Consider the following 14,960-nt stretch of genomic DNA (forward strand, 5'->3'; position numbering starts at 1 on the left):
TGATATGAACAGTAGAGCTGGCTGGGAGCTCGGGCTTTTGGGCTTTGAGGTCAACCCTTGGAGGGTAATTCAGGTCACCACATCCAGGTTTTGTCCTGAATTCAAACCAGTTTTGTTTCCCTTCTTCAGCCTGCCTTTCTTGAAAATTGACTTGTCTCAGCTTCCCCTCCGCACTTGGCAAAGCAGTTCAAGACTCAGAAAACACACACACATATACACACATACACACACACACACACACACCCCAATCAATATGATTGATTGATTTGACATCTTTGTAGCCACCTTTAGTTTGGCATTCATTGCTTTCATTAAAGGGCCTCTGTTTCACAGCTCTGTTCCTGAAAATGAAGTATAGTTATATTTTATTTTGAACCAACTGTAACCAGACTGATGTTTTGTTGTTGCAGTTATCCTTGAAAAGAAGAGGGAGCAAAGATTTACAAAAATCTGAAAAGAAATCACAGCAAACTCCCCCAGAGGTAAGCCAAGATCAAAATACCTTTGTCCCATACCTTTTTCTGTACAGTTAATACCCATGTTAGTGGGTGCTTGCATGTTCATTCATCTGTAGTCTGCTTAGGTGTAAGGTGTCTGTTGCTTAGAGGCATATAGTGAAGTCTTAAAACCTATTCATTTAAAGGAGTTGGAAGAGCTGAACATGCATAAAGCATATATTTTCTTGATTTTTTTATTTTTAATCCTGTAAGCACTCTCTAAGTTTGAATGATTTCTCTATAAATATCAGCTCACCCAAAGGACTCTGTGCTGCTTTGAGATCAGGGTCTAAGTTCCCCAGTTCTGGAAAGCTCTTTCCTTGATTGTAAACTGAAGTCTATCTCTCAAATCCCTCAGCAAAATGCCTTAATCATTTGTTTCCCTTCAGTCTGGATGTTTGAGGCAATTCTCTAAAGTGCAAACACCTTCCTAGACTTTGATATTTGCCCTACCTCCAACCCCACAGAACTTATATACATATCTTTAAATTATATATTATAAATTACTTATTATTTCATATTAATACCCAGCTCCCCATCTAGACTGTGAGCTCATTATGAGCAGGGAATGTGTCTGCTAATTCTGTTGTATTGCACTCTCCCAAGTACTTAGTACAGTGCTCTGCATATAGTAAGCGTTCAATAAATACCATTGATTGATCAATTAGACTGTAAGCGCCTTGTAGGCCGGGCAGTCTACCAACTCTATTTTATTGTACTCTCTCAAGCGCTCGATAAATACCATTGATTGATTGAAAATAATGTCTTCAACAGAGTGGAAGGAGTCTCTTTGCTTCCCCCATTCCTCAGGAAGAATAGTAGCTAACCCATCCCAGGCTGGTATTCACCAGTCCTAGTTATAGCTATCTCTAGAGAAATGACTCTATCCTCCTCTCCCTCTCCACCCCCATGACCTGATACCATCCCTCTCCACCCCTGTGACCTGATACCATTTTGGTGTTCCTCTTTTTGGGTTACCCAAATCCCTTCTCCTGCAGTCCCTGCTTCTGGCTATCCTGACTATGTCAGTGGTCTCTCTGCCCCTGCCATCAGGTTTAATCAGAGCAGCCATTCTGCATGGGGAATCATTCTAGGTTCTGCCTCATGCCAGGGGCTGTAATGTCAGTGCCTACACTTTCTGTGTTCATCCCATGTTAAACCTTCCTGAATATATGAGCCCACTGTTGAGTAGGGACTGTCTCTATATGTTGCCAATTTGTACTTCCCAAGCGCTTAGTACAATGCTCTGCACATAGTAAGCGCTCAATAAATACGATTGATGATGATATAGTTGGCCAAGGAATGGCAGACTTTCCCAGAAACAGTCTGGATGGTTTCCCTTGGGTCTGATCCTGAGTACTTTTGATTGCTGGATGTCTTTATTTCCATAAAATCATTCTCTCTCTTTCTCTCTCTCTCCCTTTCTCCCCTTTATTTCTCCTGCCTCATTCTCTCCTCTCTCTCCCACATCTTGCCTCAATCCTTTCTGTTTCTCATTTCTCTCACTGTGTTTCCCTCTCCTGTCTTTCTCTTTCTTCTCTCCTCCCTCCATTCCATCTCTCATCTCTCTTGCTCTTTTGTCCTCTCCTGTCTTTTTCCCTCTTTTCCTTCTCCCCATCTCTCCCATCTCCCTCTCTTTCTCTCTCCATCCTCCCTCTCTGTCCATCCTCTCTCCCTCCCTCCCTCCTCTCTCTCTCTCTTTCCCCGTATTTTCTTTTCACGAGGAGGACAGTGAAGATCTGAAATGCCAGCTGCAGTTCGTCAAAGAGGAAGCGGCATTGATGAGGAAGAAGATGGCGAAGATCGATAAGGAGAAGGACCGATTTGAGCACGAGCTGCAGAAATACAGGTCATTCTACGGGGACCTGGACAGCCCTCTGCCCAAGGGGGAGGCCGGGGGGCCGCCGACGACGCGGGAGGCAGAGCTCAAGCTGCGGCTGAGGCTGGTGGAGGAGGAGGCCAACATCCTGGGCCGGAAGATCGTGGAGCTCGAGGTGGAGAACCGAGGCCTGAAGGCTGAGCTCGATGACCTGCGAGGCGATGACTTCTCGGGGTCGGTGAACCCGCTGATGAGGGAGCAGAGCGAGTCCCTGTCGGAGCTGCGGCAGCACCTGCAGCTGGTGGAGGACGAGACGGAGCTGCTGCGGCGCAACGTGGCCGACCTGGAGGAGCAGAACAAGCGGGTCACGGCCGAGCTGAACAAGTACAAGTTCAAGTCCGGCGCCCACGACAGCAACCGGCACCATGACGGCGCCAAGATGGAGGCCCTGCAGGAGGAGCTGAAGGCCGCCCGCCTGCAGATCAACGAGCTCAGCGGAAAGGTCATGCAACTGCAGTACGAGAACCGGGTGCTCATGTCCAACATGCAGCGCTACGACCTCGCCTCCCACCTGGGCATCCGGGGCAGCCCCAGGGACAGCGACGCTGAGAGCGACGCGGGCAAGAAGGAGAGCGACGACGACGCCCGCCCGCCCCATCGCAAGCGCGAAGGCCCCATCGGCGGCGAGAGCGACTCGGAAGAGGTGCGCAACATCCGCTGCCTGACGCCTACCCGCTCCTTCTACCCACCCCCCGCCACCTGGCCCAAGAATTTCACCGACCGGCAACAGATGAAGGACATCCGCTCCGAAGCCGAGCGGTTGGGCAAGACCATCGACCGGCTGATCTCAGACACCAGCACCATCATCAGCGAGGCGCGCGTTTACGTGGCCAATGGAGACCTGTTCGGACTGATGGACGAGGAGGACGATGGCAGCAGGATCCGGGAGCATGAGCTGTTGTACCGGATCAACGCGCAGATGAAGGCCTTCCGGAAAGAGCTCCAGACGTTCATCGACAGGCTGGAGGTCCCCAAGTCGGCCGATGACCGGGGGGCGGAAGAGCCGCTGTCAGTCAGCCAGGTACGGTACGGTCCTTCCTCTGGAAGCCAATGATAAGTCCATGGGTGCCTCCAGTCCTGTGTCAGGACTCGGGGATGGCTGCTGGAGAAGTCCCTGGACTCTCTCGTTCGGTGACATCCAGTTTGGGGCGCTATGACTGGGGACTCCTGAGCCCCAAGCCCACTGTCCCTGAACGGGCCCCCGAAACACCCCACCCATCGCATCTATGAGAGCAGAAGATGGAGAAAAGTGGGTGGAAGAGGAAGGAGCTTAGAGAAGCAGCATAGGTTAGTGGCTAGAGCACAGACCAGAGAGTCAGAAAGTTAATAATAATAATAATAACAATGGCATTTATCAAGTGCTTACTATGTGCAAAGCACTGTTCTAAGCGCCGGGGAGGTTACAAGGTGATAAGGGTGTCCCATGTCGGGCTCACAGTCTTAATCCGCATTTTACAGATGAGGGAACTGAGGCCCAGAGAAGTTAAGTGACTTGCCCAAAGTCACACAGCTGACAAGCGGCAGAGGCGGGATTAGCTACTAATCCCAGCTCTGCCATACATCTGCTGTGTGACCTGGGGCAAGTCACTTCAAGTCTCTGGGCCCCTGCTACCTCATCTGTAAAATGAGGATTAAGACTGTGAGCGCCATGATGTCCAACCTAATTAGCTTGTTAGCTAATCCCTGGGCTTAAAACAGTGCCCGGCACATATTGGCTCTTAACAAGTACTATTATTATTATTATTATTGCTATTACTATTATCATTATCATTATTATTACTAGGAGGGCCTTTCCCCCCTGAGGGATGCTGGGAGTGCTGATATGTGATTAATGTGTACATTGAGTGCTGCTTCCATCTCCCAGCGCTTGTGCTCCAAGATCCATGCTAAAAGACCAGAATTACCCCAACTTCCAAAGGTAGAGCCTTTTTAATTATAATTGTGGTATTTGTTAAGTGCTATGTGCCAGGCACTGTACTAAGTGATGGGGTAGATACGAGATAATCAGGTTAGACACAGGCTCACAGTCTTAATCCCCATTTTACAGATGAGGAAACCGAGGCACAGATAAATTAAATGACTTGCCCTGGGTCACAGAGCAAAGTGACAGAGCTGGGGTTATAATCCAGTTCCTCTGACTCCCATGTCTGTGCTTTTTCCACTAGGCCATACTGCTTCTCTTAGTAAAGCTAGGACACCTGACACCTTCAGATTGGCTCCCTTAGTCCCAGAAATTTGTTGAAGGGAGAGAGGGGATACAGAATCATTCCACTTGCCCCTATGTGCCACCTTAGGTACATTTTTAACTCTGCTTACCCCCTCAATTTTTTCCTGTGTGCTTCTTCAGGTCAGAACTTTCCTTAATTCATCTCTTCCTTTTTTAAATGATCTTTCATCCTCTCTCCTTGAGAGTGAAGCTTAACACTATCAAATATTTTTACACCTAGGGGTTGGGTTTGTTTTCACAATATCCTTCTTCTTATTTCATTGCCTCGGGAATTTTCTCCAGGTCCTGTAGAGCAGGGGAGGCCTTAGAGGCCTGACTCAGAGGCCCTGGTCTAGATGGGTTCTCAGGAGTACTGGAATAAGAACTAGGACAAAGAAGGTATGGCCCGGGAGTGGGAGAAGTGATGTTCAATGGCATCCCAGATCTTCCTGCCTTAAACAACTTATAACCCTGTTTCAGGTTTGAGCCGAGAGGGAGATGGAGATAATTTGAAAGCCTTAAACATCACCATGCCATCTCCTTGTATCTCCAAAAATAAGCCATCTCTTGGGGGGTTATGTCTGAAAGTGGAAAAGCAGGTCTCTTCCTTCTTAATAGCTTTAGAGGTGCAACAGAAGAATCTGCAGCAATTCTCTGTGCTGAACGGGTCCACAGTCCGGCAGGGACAACTCCAGCAACAAGGAGTCATGCCATCGGCTGATCTTTTGGCCCTTGTTGTAGGAGGAGAAACCAATGGACTAGAGGGGTCTGTATCCTGCTTCAGTCATACACATTTTTACTGGCTGTGGGGAGGCAGAAGAAGGTGGGGGAAAGCAAGCAGAAGAGGCTTGGGCGGCCAAGCAGGCCAGCTTCAGTGAGGTAATGGGCCAGAGAGACCTGATTTAAGTCTTTTAAGCTCTACTCAAAGTTTTCAGGTGTAGTCAGAGACCTGAGATGGGAAAGCCCAAACAAGGTGTTGGGTGAACAATGGCTTTTCCCCTCATTGACCTGCTTTTAACTCCATGAAATTGGCACACATCCTCATGGGATGGATGACAATCACCACACCTCAAAGAGTCATTCTGCCCACAGTTCTTTTTGGGTGAGTACTAGGGTGATTTAGCTAGGCTTTGATTCCTCTCCCGGGGGAGACACCACACATTCCAGCCCTACACACCACTGGTTTTTCTCTAGTCCTCAGAACCCAAGAAAAATAGCACCCCTTCTGACCTTGGTCTATCAGATTCTTTGCAGCATGATCTTGGGGAAGACTTTCTCCCTTGTGAAATGTATTGGAGAGTGACATTTGAAGCCTAAATATATAATTGGCTTTTCAGTCTGGTTTTGAGTTCTACTTGGGGCTGAAGTCACAGGCGCTCTGAGTTGGAGGCTTTTCATTAAAATCACCGGAAAGAGAAGAGCACCTCTGATAGGGAGGAAAAAAGGGCTTTAAACATACTTCCTCCTGATTCCCCTTGGTTCTCACGAGATTCTTTCCTCCTCTGTTTAGCAGAAACAGTTGCGCTTAGCTGATGGGACTTGGGGCTGGCTGGGTCACTAATGAACCATTCTTTTTGTCTTTGTATTTCCTTCCCCAGATGTTCCAGCCTATCATTTTACTTATCCTCATCCTTGTATTATTTTCATCCCTCTCTTATACAACAATATTTAAACTTGTCTTCCTTTTTACACTGTTTTTTGTACTGTAAACCTTTCATCATTTCCTGTCTGTTGTAGTATCATTTTCAGTTTGTTTATTTTGTTCACCCTCCAAGATAAGAAGAGAAGTAGAGTTTCTGTAGTATCCAATGCTATAAAAACACTGAAGACTGCTTGTTGAAAAAACACAAAAAAACACATCCCCACTTCCAGAAGCAACTGAACCGCTTAAGAATCGTATCCACCAGATACATATTTCAGGTAAGAAAAGGTATTTTCTGTAAATAACCTTTATCTTTTTCATCCTGGAATCCCTTTGGTAAATTCAAGAATTGAAAGGTCCAGTAGAGCTCTTCAGTCTTGAGCAGGAAAGGCTGTACTGTATCCTTTTCCCTTTTTCTGACTCTAACCTTTGAGAAAGTGGCTTGGTAATGCTGTGTTTCTGATTTCTGGCAGGTGGGATTTCTTTGAATGCCAAGTATTAGTGTTAGCCCAAAAGCTCATTCATCGATCATGTTTTTTGGTAGTTTGGGGGAACTAATAGAGCTTGGCTAGGATGTGTCATTTAAATGATTAAATCAATGTGGTCCGCACAGCATTTCCCCATGAACAGGCATCGGTGATATCACGGTGGAAGGGTCTGGAAGTACCTGATGTCAAGAGAAGAGATTTGTTCCTGACATCAAAGGGAGGCTTTAACAGTGTGGCCTGTAGCAGTGGCCAGACTGTGGTTTCTGACTGGATTATGTGGTATCATTTCTCAGATAATTTGAGCCTTGATTATCTGGTTACATTTTAACACATGGGTTTGCCAGAGGGTGGAGATTTAAGGTTAGGATGCTGAATTATCCAGATATTTCTAGTGTCTTTTTAGCTCTCAGTTACTAGGTACTTCACTTTTGCAGACACAGGCGTAGAGCATCCCTTTAAACACAATAAGAGGTCATCATTGTGCATCTGATGTGTGATCATCCAGCAACTGCGGTCTTTGGTGAGGGGCCTCAGCCACGTTTGAAGGCAGTAGTCATTGACACAGCTTGCAGTCAAAGCCCTCACATTTGGGTCTAAGGTGGAAATAGACTTAAATGTTGGCACCCGGAATGTAAGCTAGTTGTGAGCAGGGAATGTGGCTGTTGTGTAGTACCCTCCCAAGTGCTTAGTACACTGCTCTGCACACAGTAAGTGTTCAATAAATATGATGGATTGGTAGGCAGGCCTCTGGTGGCTGGGAGCTCTTTGTGGGAGTGTAGCACCGATTGCCTCTCACTGTTCATTCTCGCACAGTGCTTAGCACACATTGGGTGTTTAATTAATACTATTACACCCCTTTGCTGTGTCACAACCCCAACACATACTCAAACTACTGAACTCCGGCCACCTGTGCTTCTGACCCCATTCCCTCTCATCTTATGAAATCTCTCGCTCCATCCCTTCTCCCCTCCTTAACTTCCATCTTCAACCGCTCACTCTCCACTGGTTCCTTCCCCTCTGCCTTCAAACATGCCCATGTCTCTCCCATCCTAAAAAAACCCTCTCTTGACCCCACCTCACCTTCTAGTTATCGTCCCATTTCCCTCCTACCATTCCTTTCCAAACTCCTTGAACGAGTTGTCTACACGCGCTGCCTAGAATTCCTCAACAACAACTCTCTCCTCGACCCCCTCCAGTCTGGCTTCCGTCCCCTTCATTCCACGGAAACTGCGCTCTCAAAGGTCACCAATGACCTCCTGCTTGCCAAATCCAACGGCTCATACTCTGTCCTAATCCTCCTCGACCTCTCAGCTGCCTTCGACACTGTGGACCACCCCCTTCTCCTCAACACGTTATCTGACCTTGGCTTCACAGACTCCGTCCTCTCCTGGTTCTCCTCTTATCTCTCCGGTCGTTCTTTCTCAGTCTCTTTTGCAGGCTCCTCCTCCCCCTCCCATCCTCTTACTGTGGGGGTTCCCCAAGGTTCAGTGCTTGGTCCCCTTCTGTTCTCAATATACACTCACTCCCTTGGTGACCTCATTCGCTCCCACGGCTTCAACTATCATCTCTACGCTGATGACACCCAGATCTACATCTCTGCCCCTGCTCTCTCCCCCTCCCTCCAGGCTCGCATCTCCTCCTGCCTTCAGGACATCTCCATCTGGATGTCCGCCCGCCACCTAAAGCTCAACATGTCGAAGACTGAGCTCCTTGTCTTCCCTCCCAAACCTTGTCCTCTCCGTGACTTTCCCATCTCTGTTGACGGCACTACCATCCTTCCCGTCTCACAAGCCCGCAACCTTGGTGTCATCCTCGACTCCGCTCTCTCATTCACCCCTCACATCCAAGCCGTCACCAAAACCTGCCGGTCTTAGCTCCGCAACATTGCCAAGATCCGCCCTTTCCTCTCCATCCAAACCGCTACCCTGCTAATTCAAGCTCTCATCCTATCCCGTCTGGACTACTGCACTAGCCTTCTCTCTGATCTCCCATCCTCGTGTCTCTCTCCACTTCAATCCATACTTCATGCTGCTGCCCGGATTATCTTTGTCCAGAAACGCTCTGGACATATTACTCCCCTCCTCAAAAACCTCCAATGGCTACCGATCAATCTGCGCATCAAGCAGAAACTCCTCACCCTGGGCTTCAAGGCTCTCCATCCCCTCGCCCCCTCCTACCTCACCTCCCTTCTCTCCTTCTACTGCCCAGCCCGCACCCTCCGCTCCTCCACCACTAATCTCCTCACTGTACCTAGTTCTCGCCTGTCCCGCCATCGACCCCCGGCCCACGTCATCCCCCGGGCCTGGAATGCCCTCCCTCTGCCCATCCGCCAAGCTAGCTCTCTTCCTCCCTTCAAGGCCCTGCTGAGAGCTCACCTCCTCCAGGAGGCCTTCCCAGACTGAGCCCCTTCTTTCCTCTCCCCCTCATCCCCCTCTCCATCCCCCCGTCTTACCTCCTTCCCTTCCCCACAGCACCTGTATATATGTATATATGGTTGTACATATTTATTACTCTATTTATTTATTTATTTATTTATTTTACTTGTACACTTCTATCCTACTTATTTTATTTTGTTGGTATGTTTGGTTCTGTTCTCTGTCTCCCCCTTTTAGACTGTGAGCCCACTGTTGGGTAGGGACTGTCTCTATGTGATGCCAATTTGTACTTCCCAAGCGCTTAGTACAGTGCTCTGCACATAGTAAGCGCTCAATAAATACGATTGATTGATTGATTGATTGAACAGGGAACAGACTATCTGAACACCAGGCTGTCGTGTACACACCTGGATGAATGACCTCCCTAACGTGGAGTCCAGTTCTCTGGCAGAGACCATCCCCTAAAGAGGGAGGAAGTGGTCAGGCTCAAGATATGGGAAACACCCAGGACTTAGAGGGAATTGAGAGACCAGATTGGATGCATGCCATCTCCAGGTTTTTTTATTTTAAAAATTGATAATAACTGTGGTATTGAGCACTTACTATGTGCCAAGCGCTATACTAAGCACTAGGGTAAGATACGAGACAATCAGGGTGGATTGTCACACAGGACTTACAGTCTAAGAGAGAAGGAGAGCAGGTATTTCATCCCCATTTTTAGAGAAGAGGACACTGAGGCACAGAAAATGAAACACTTGCTCAAAGTCACATAACAGGCAAGTGGCCCATAAAACCAAGGTCCTCTGTTCCCAATATTTCATGTTGCTCCTCTGTTTCCTCAGTGAACACACTTTCCTCAGTGAACATACTCTTCCTGGAAAATACGGGTTCCCCATCCCATTCCTGACCAGCGTTTCCTGAAAATTATAGTCTAGAGGGTGGTTTCCAGCCTGGCAGAAAAGCTGGCATCATTCTGAAAAGAGACCTCCCCCTGAGCAGCAGTAGGACTGGGGGCTTCAGGGTGGCCATTTTTCAGGTCTTGGGCCGGGCGGCTACCTTGCGGCCTCCCTCCCCAGGAGACCCCAAGCTCTCCTGCTGTGTCATTCTACTTGGCAGGATGCCCTAGAGAGGGAGAGAAAGAGATAGAGAGAGATAGAGAGAGAGATAGGGAGAGAGAGAGACAGAGAAAGATAGGGAGAGAGATAGGGAGAGAGAGAGAGAGACAGAGAGAGAGACAGAGAGAGAAACAGAGAGAGAAAAGACATGTAGTGCTCAGATGCCACCTTCAGGTTTTCTCAAGGAGTGTCTCCGAGAAATGGCTTTGAATGAGGCAGGGCTACGAACGAATAATAATAATAATAACTGTGGTATTTGTTAAAAGCTTACTATGTGTCAGTCACTGTACTGAGCACTGGTTTGGATACAATCCCTGTCCCACATGGGCCTCACAGTCTCAATCCCCATTTAACAGATGAGGTAACTGAGGCACAGAGAAGTGACGTGACTTGCCCAAGGTCACACAGCAGACAGATGGCAGAGCCAGGATTAGAACCCTCGACCTTGTGATTCCCAGGCCCCTGCTGTATCCACTTGGTCATGCTGCTTCGGACTGGGTTGCTCCGTGTCAGAGTCCACAGTGGAGGGAAGGGATAAATAGGAAATTCCTTCCCCGACCATGAGACTCCGGACTCTTCCCTTTGTCAGTTGTAGCCTGGGAACTTCATTAGCCTCCATCAAATTTCCACCTGCTTGGCTGACTCCTTGATAAGACCCTCCCCTTGGCCTGGAAATCCCTTCCCTTTCATATCTGACAGACCACCACACTCCCCAACTCCACAGCCTTATAAAAATTACATCTCCTCCAGGAGGCCTTCCCTACCTCCTCACTTCTCCTTTTCACCCTTCCTTCTTGCATTGCCTATACACTTGGGTCTAGACTGTAAGTTTGTTGTGGGCAGGGAATGTGTCTGTTATATTGTTATATTGTACTCTCCCAAGTGCTTAGTATAGAGCTCTGCCCACAGTAAGGCTCATGATATGGTGGATAGAGCACGGGCCTGGGAATCAGAAGGTCACATGTTCTAATCCTGTCTGCCACGTTTCTGCTGTGTGACCATGGGCAAGTCACTTCACTTCTCTGTGCCTGCTACCTCATCTGTAAAATGGGTATTGAGTCTGTGAACCTCATATGGGACCAGAACTGTGTCCAACTCTATTTGGTGTATCCCCACCAGCGCTTAGTACAGTACCTGGCACATAGTAAGCGCTTAAGAGATGTCATCATCAATAAATGTGATTGATTGATCTGTACCTCGTAACACTTGATATTTAACTCATACTCACCCCCTCACCACTTATGTCCAACCTGTGTCCAACCTGATTTGCCTGTACCAACCCCAGTTCTTAAACAGTGCTTGGCACATAGAAAGTGCTTAACAAGTACTATATCATTATTACATACATATCCTCACATTCTGCCATTTCCCCCTCTATAATTTATTTTAATGTCTCTTTTCCCCTCTAGACTTTAAGCTCCTCGTGGGCAGGGATGGTTTCTAGCAAATCTATTGTACTGTACTCTCCCAAGAGCTTAGTGCTCTGTGCACAGTAATCACTCGGTAAGTACCACTGATTCCCCACCATCTCCTTCCAGCCCTGCTCCAAGATGCAGTCCTGTGCACAAATCTCATATTCTTTAGAATATTCCTTCACGGAATCACCTGGCTGTACAAAACGTTCTTGTTGTTCTTCATTTCAGTCAGGGAGAGTCAGTGTCAGTTACATCTGCTATTTTCTACCAGGTGGCCGGAGCCCAGGTGGGGATCCCCATACTGCAGCCCTGAATTGCAAGCACCCCTTGTTTCTAGTCTCCCTCTTTCTACGTCCTCAAATCCAGGTGCGTGGAGACCCACAGAAGCTTTGTCTGTGAGACTGTACAGTGTCCTGTACATAAATGGTATGTGGGGGAGCAGGGAGGAGAGATATCTCTTTTCCCACTGATCCTCTTCTTCTTGCCATTCTCCCCTCAGTCAGTTGCAGTGGAGCTAAACCCTCAGCACCACCCTGCTTTCAGAGCCGGCCCCATTCCACCTCCCTCTTTGATGGATTCATTCGGGGGCCTCTCTGTCCTGGGATGTCCCCATTTCCTTGATTCCCTCATTGCCTCAGGGTCCAAGCTTTGGAAGAGCACAGATGTGTTGGTTGAGTCCTGGATCGGAAGTCCTGTGGCAAAGAACATGTCTCTCCCTGCCACAAGAAGGGTTTCAGGAGGCAGCTGTGGAGCCTTGCATTCAAATCAGTAGAGCTGAACCTCAGAGGCGATTCTGAGCCAGCAAGAGCGATGGGTTTTGGGGACACAGTTTCATTCTGAGGGAGTCAGTCCACCGTCATCAGCAGCTCTAAGGAGAAATGGTTAAGGCCTGCTCACTGAAGAGCACCGTGCCCACACTAAAGGGAATAGTTTCCCAGTCTGGCGTCAATATAAAGAATGCAGTTGGCTATTTTGAGCTTTAACTGACACAGACCCATAAAACATAAGGAAACTTCAGGGTTGGGGCTGGAATGAGAGTTGGCCTGTGGACCCGAGCCCCCCACCAATGGAATGGGGTGTTTTAGGCGGTTGTCAGCTCAGAATGGAGTGTCAGGAGGGAGGTTTTAATCAGAAAACCCATTTTTTCTGATGTGGGTGGAATTTTTTTGCGCTTGCAGAACTGTGTCCCAGTTTTGTCTGCGGGCTTGTGCTTTGGGTCCAGATGTTCCAGTTCAATGCTGCAGGCCTCTCTCAGCATCTGGGTTTTGGCAGGTATTTTGGGTTTGGATGGGAGCCCTGTGTGGGTCTGGGACCAGGTCTAATCTAACGTAATGTAATTACCTCAGCGCTAAGCTCGGTGCTTAGCACACATTACTTAATAAATACCGTAACTAAGTTGGAATGGGAACATTCTGACTAGCAAGCTAATAGAATTTGATCCAGTCCTGCTCCTTAGAGCCTAATGTGCCCCTCTCCATCCTTAACTTTCCCTCTATTAATCTATCATGATCCCCTTTGCCATGGATCTAGTCAAACTCCTCTTGAATCTGCTGATATTTTTGGCTGCATGATTTCTTGTGGGAACAGATTCCATTCATTATCCATCTACCACGCTCACTATAAATGAAGACTATATGATGTTAATAAGTGTAATATATGTCAAGTGCTTTCCAAGCACCGAAATAAGTGCTGGGATAGATATAGAGTGCTAGGGTGTTCACTCTGTTGGGGTAAAAATGTTGAGTTTGACACTCCACAGTTTTCTGATCATTTTCTCAGTAACCCCGCTGTCACCAAATTATAGATGACTTCTTCATCGAGAAGCCCTAGTGGGAGCATACTCTGTGATGGGGAGAAATGTAACAAGCCACAGATCAAATGTTCTAATCCCCACTGCCAAAAAAAAAAAATCATTTCTCAAACAGAAAAGGAAAAACTAAAGATCAATCAATCAATCAATCAATCAATCGTATTTATTGAGTGCTTACTGTGTGCAGAGCACTGTACTAAGCGCTTGGGAAGAACAAGTTGGCAACATATAGAGATGGTCCCTACCCAACAGTGGGCTCACAGTCTAGAAGGAGGAGACAGAGAACAAAACAAAACATATTAACAAAATTAAATGAATAGAATAGATATGTACAAGTAAAATAAATAAATAAATAGACTAATAAATATGTACAAACATATATACATATATACAGGTGCTGTGGGGAAGGGAAGGAGGCAAGGCAGGGGGGATGGAGAGGTGGAGGAGGGGGAGAGGAAGGAGGGGGCTCAGTCTGGGAAGGCCTCCTGGAGGAGGTGAGCTCTCAGTAGGGCCTTGAAGGGAGAAAGAGAGCTAGATTGGCGGATGTGGGGAGGGAGGGCATTCCAGGCCAGGCGGATGATGTGGGCCGGGGGTCGACGGCAGGACAGGCGAGAACGAGGCACGGTGAGGAGATTAGCGGCAGAGGAGCAGAGGGTACGGGGTGGGCTGTAGAAGGAGAGAAGGGAGGTGAGGTAGGAGGGGGTGAGGTGATGGAGAGCCTTGAAGCCCAGGGTGAGGAGTTTCTGCCTGATGCGTAGGTTGATTGGTAGCCACTGGAGATTTTTGAGGAAGGGAGTAACATGCCCAGAGCGTTTCTGGACAAAGACAATCCGGGCGGCAGCGTGAAGTATGGATTGAAGTGGGGAGAGACACGAGGATGGGAGATCGGAGAGGAGGCTGATACAGTAGTCCAGACGGGATAGGATGAGAGCTTGAACGAGCAGGGTAGCAGTTTGGATGGAGAGGAAAGGGCGGATCTTGGCAGTGTTGCGGAGTTGAGACTGGCAGGTTTTGGTGACAGCTCGGATGTGAGGGGTGAACGAGAGAGCGGAGTCGAGTATGACGTTGCGGGCTTGTGAGACGGGAAGGATGGTAGTGCCGTCAACAGTGATGGGAAAGTCAGGGAGAGGGCAGGGTTTGGGAGGGAAGACAAGGATTTCAGTCTTCGACATGTTGAGTTTTAGGTGGCGGGCAGACATCCAGATGGAGATGTCCTGAAGGCAGGAGGAGATGCGAGCCTGGAGGGAGGGAGAGAGAGTAGGGGCAGAGATGTAAATTTGGGTGTCATCAGCGTAGAGATGATAGTTGAAGCCATGGGAGTGAATGAGGTCACCAAGGGTGTGAGTTTAGATCGAGAACAGAAGGGGACCAAGAACTGAACCTTGAGGAACCCCTACAGTAAGGGGATGGAGGGGGAGGAGGAGCCTGCAAAAGAGACTGAGAATGAATGACCGGAGAGATGAGGAGAACCAGGAGAGGACAGAGACTGTGAAGCCAAGGTTGGATAGCGTGTTGCGGAGAAGGGGGTGGTCT

At 48.2% G+C, this 14,960-nt stretch overlaps 1 protein-coding gene across 3 annotated transcripts in view; it reads left to right on the forward strand.

The window, feature by feature from the left end:
- SOGA3 (SOGA family member 3) overlaps positions 1-14,960 on the forward strand; it is an 85,541-nt gene that overhangs the window by 43,741 nt on the left and 26,840 nt on the right. The window contains exons 4-6 of one of the 3 annotated variants that reach the window (XM_038769246.1): positions 411-482; positions 2,222-3,397; positions 6,181-6,502. In XM_038769246.1, the coding sequence (XP_038625174.1) occupies positions 411-482; positions 2,222-3,397; positions 6,181-6,291 (1,359 nt within the window). In that variant the 3' untranslated portion in view covers positions 6,292-6,502. Of the gene's footprint in view, positions 1-410; positions 483-2,221; positions 3,398-6,180; positions 6,503-14,960 lie in introns of those variants that run through there. The other 2 variants (XM_038769254.1, XM_038769262.1) reach the window with 2 other exon arrangements.

Source organism: Tachyglossus aculeatus, chromosome 2 (assembly GCF_015852505.1).
Source record: "Tachyglossus aculeatus isolate mTacAcu1 chromosome 2, mTacAcu1.pri, whole genome shotgun sequence".
In the NCBI taxonomy this organism is placed as follows: Eukaryota; Metazoa; Chordata; class Mammalia; order Monotremata; family Tachyglossidae; genus Tachyglossus; species Tachyglossus aculeatus.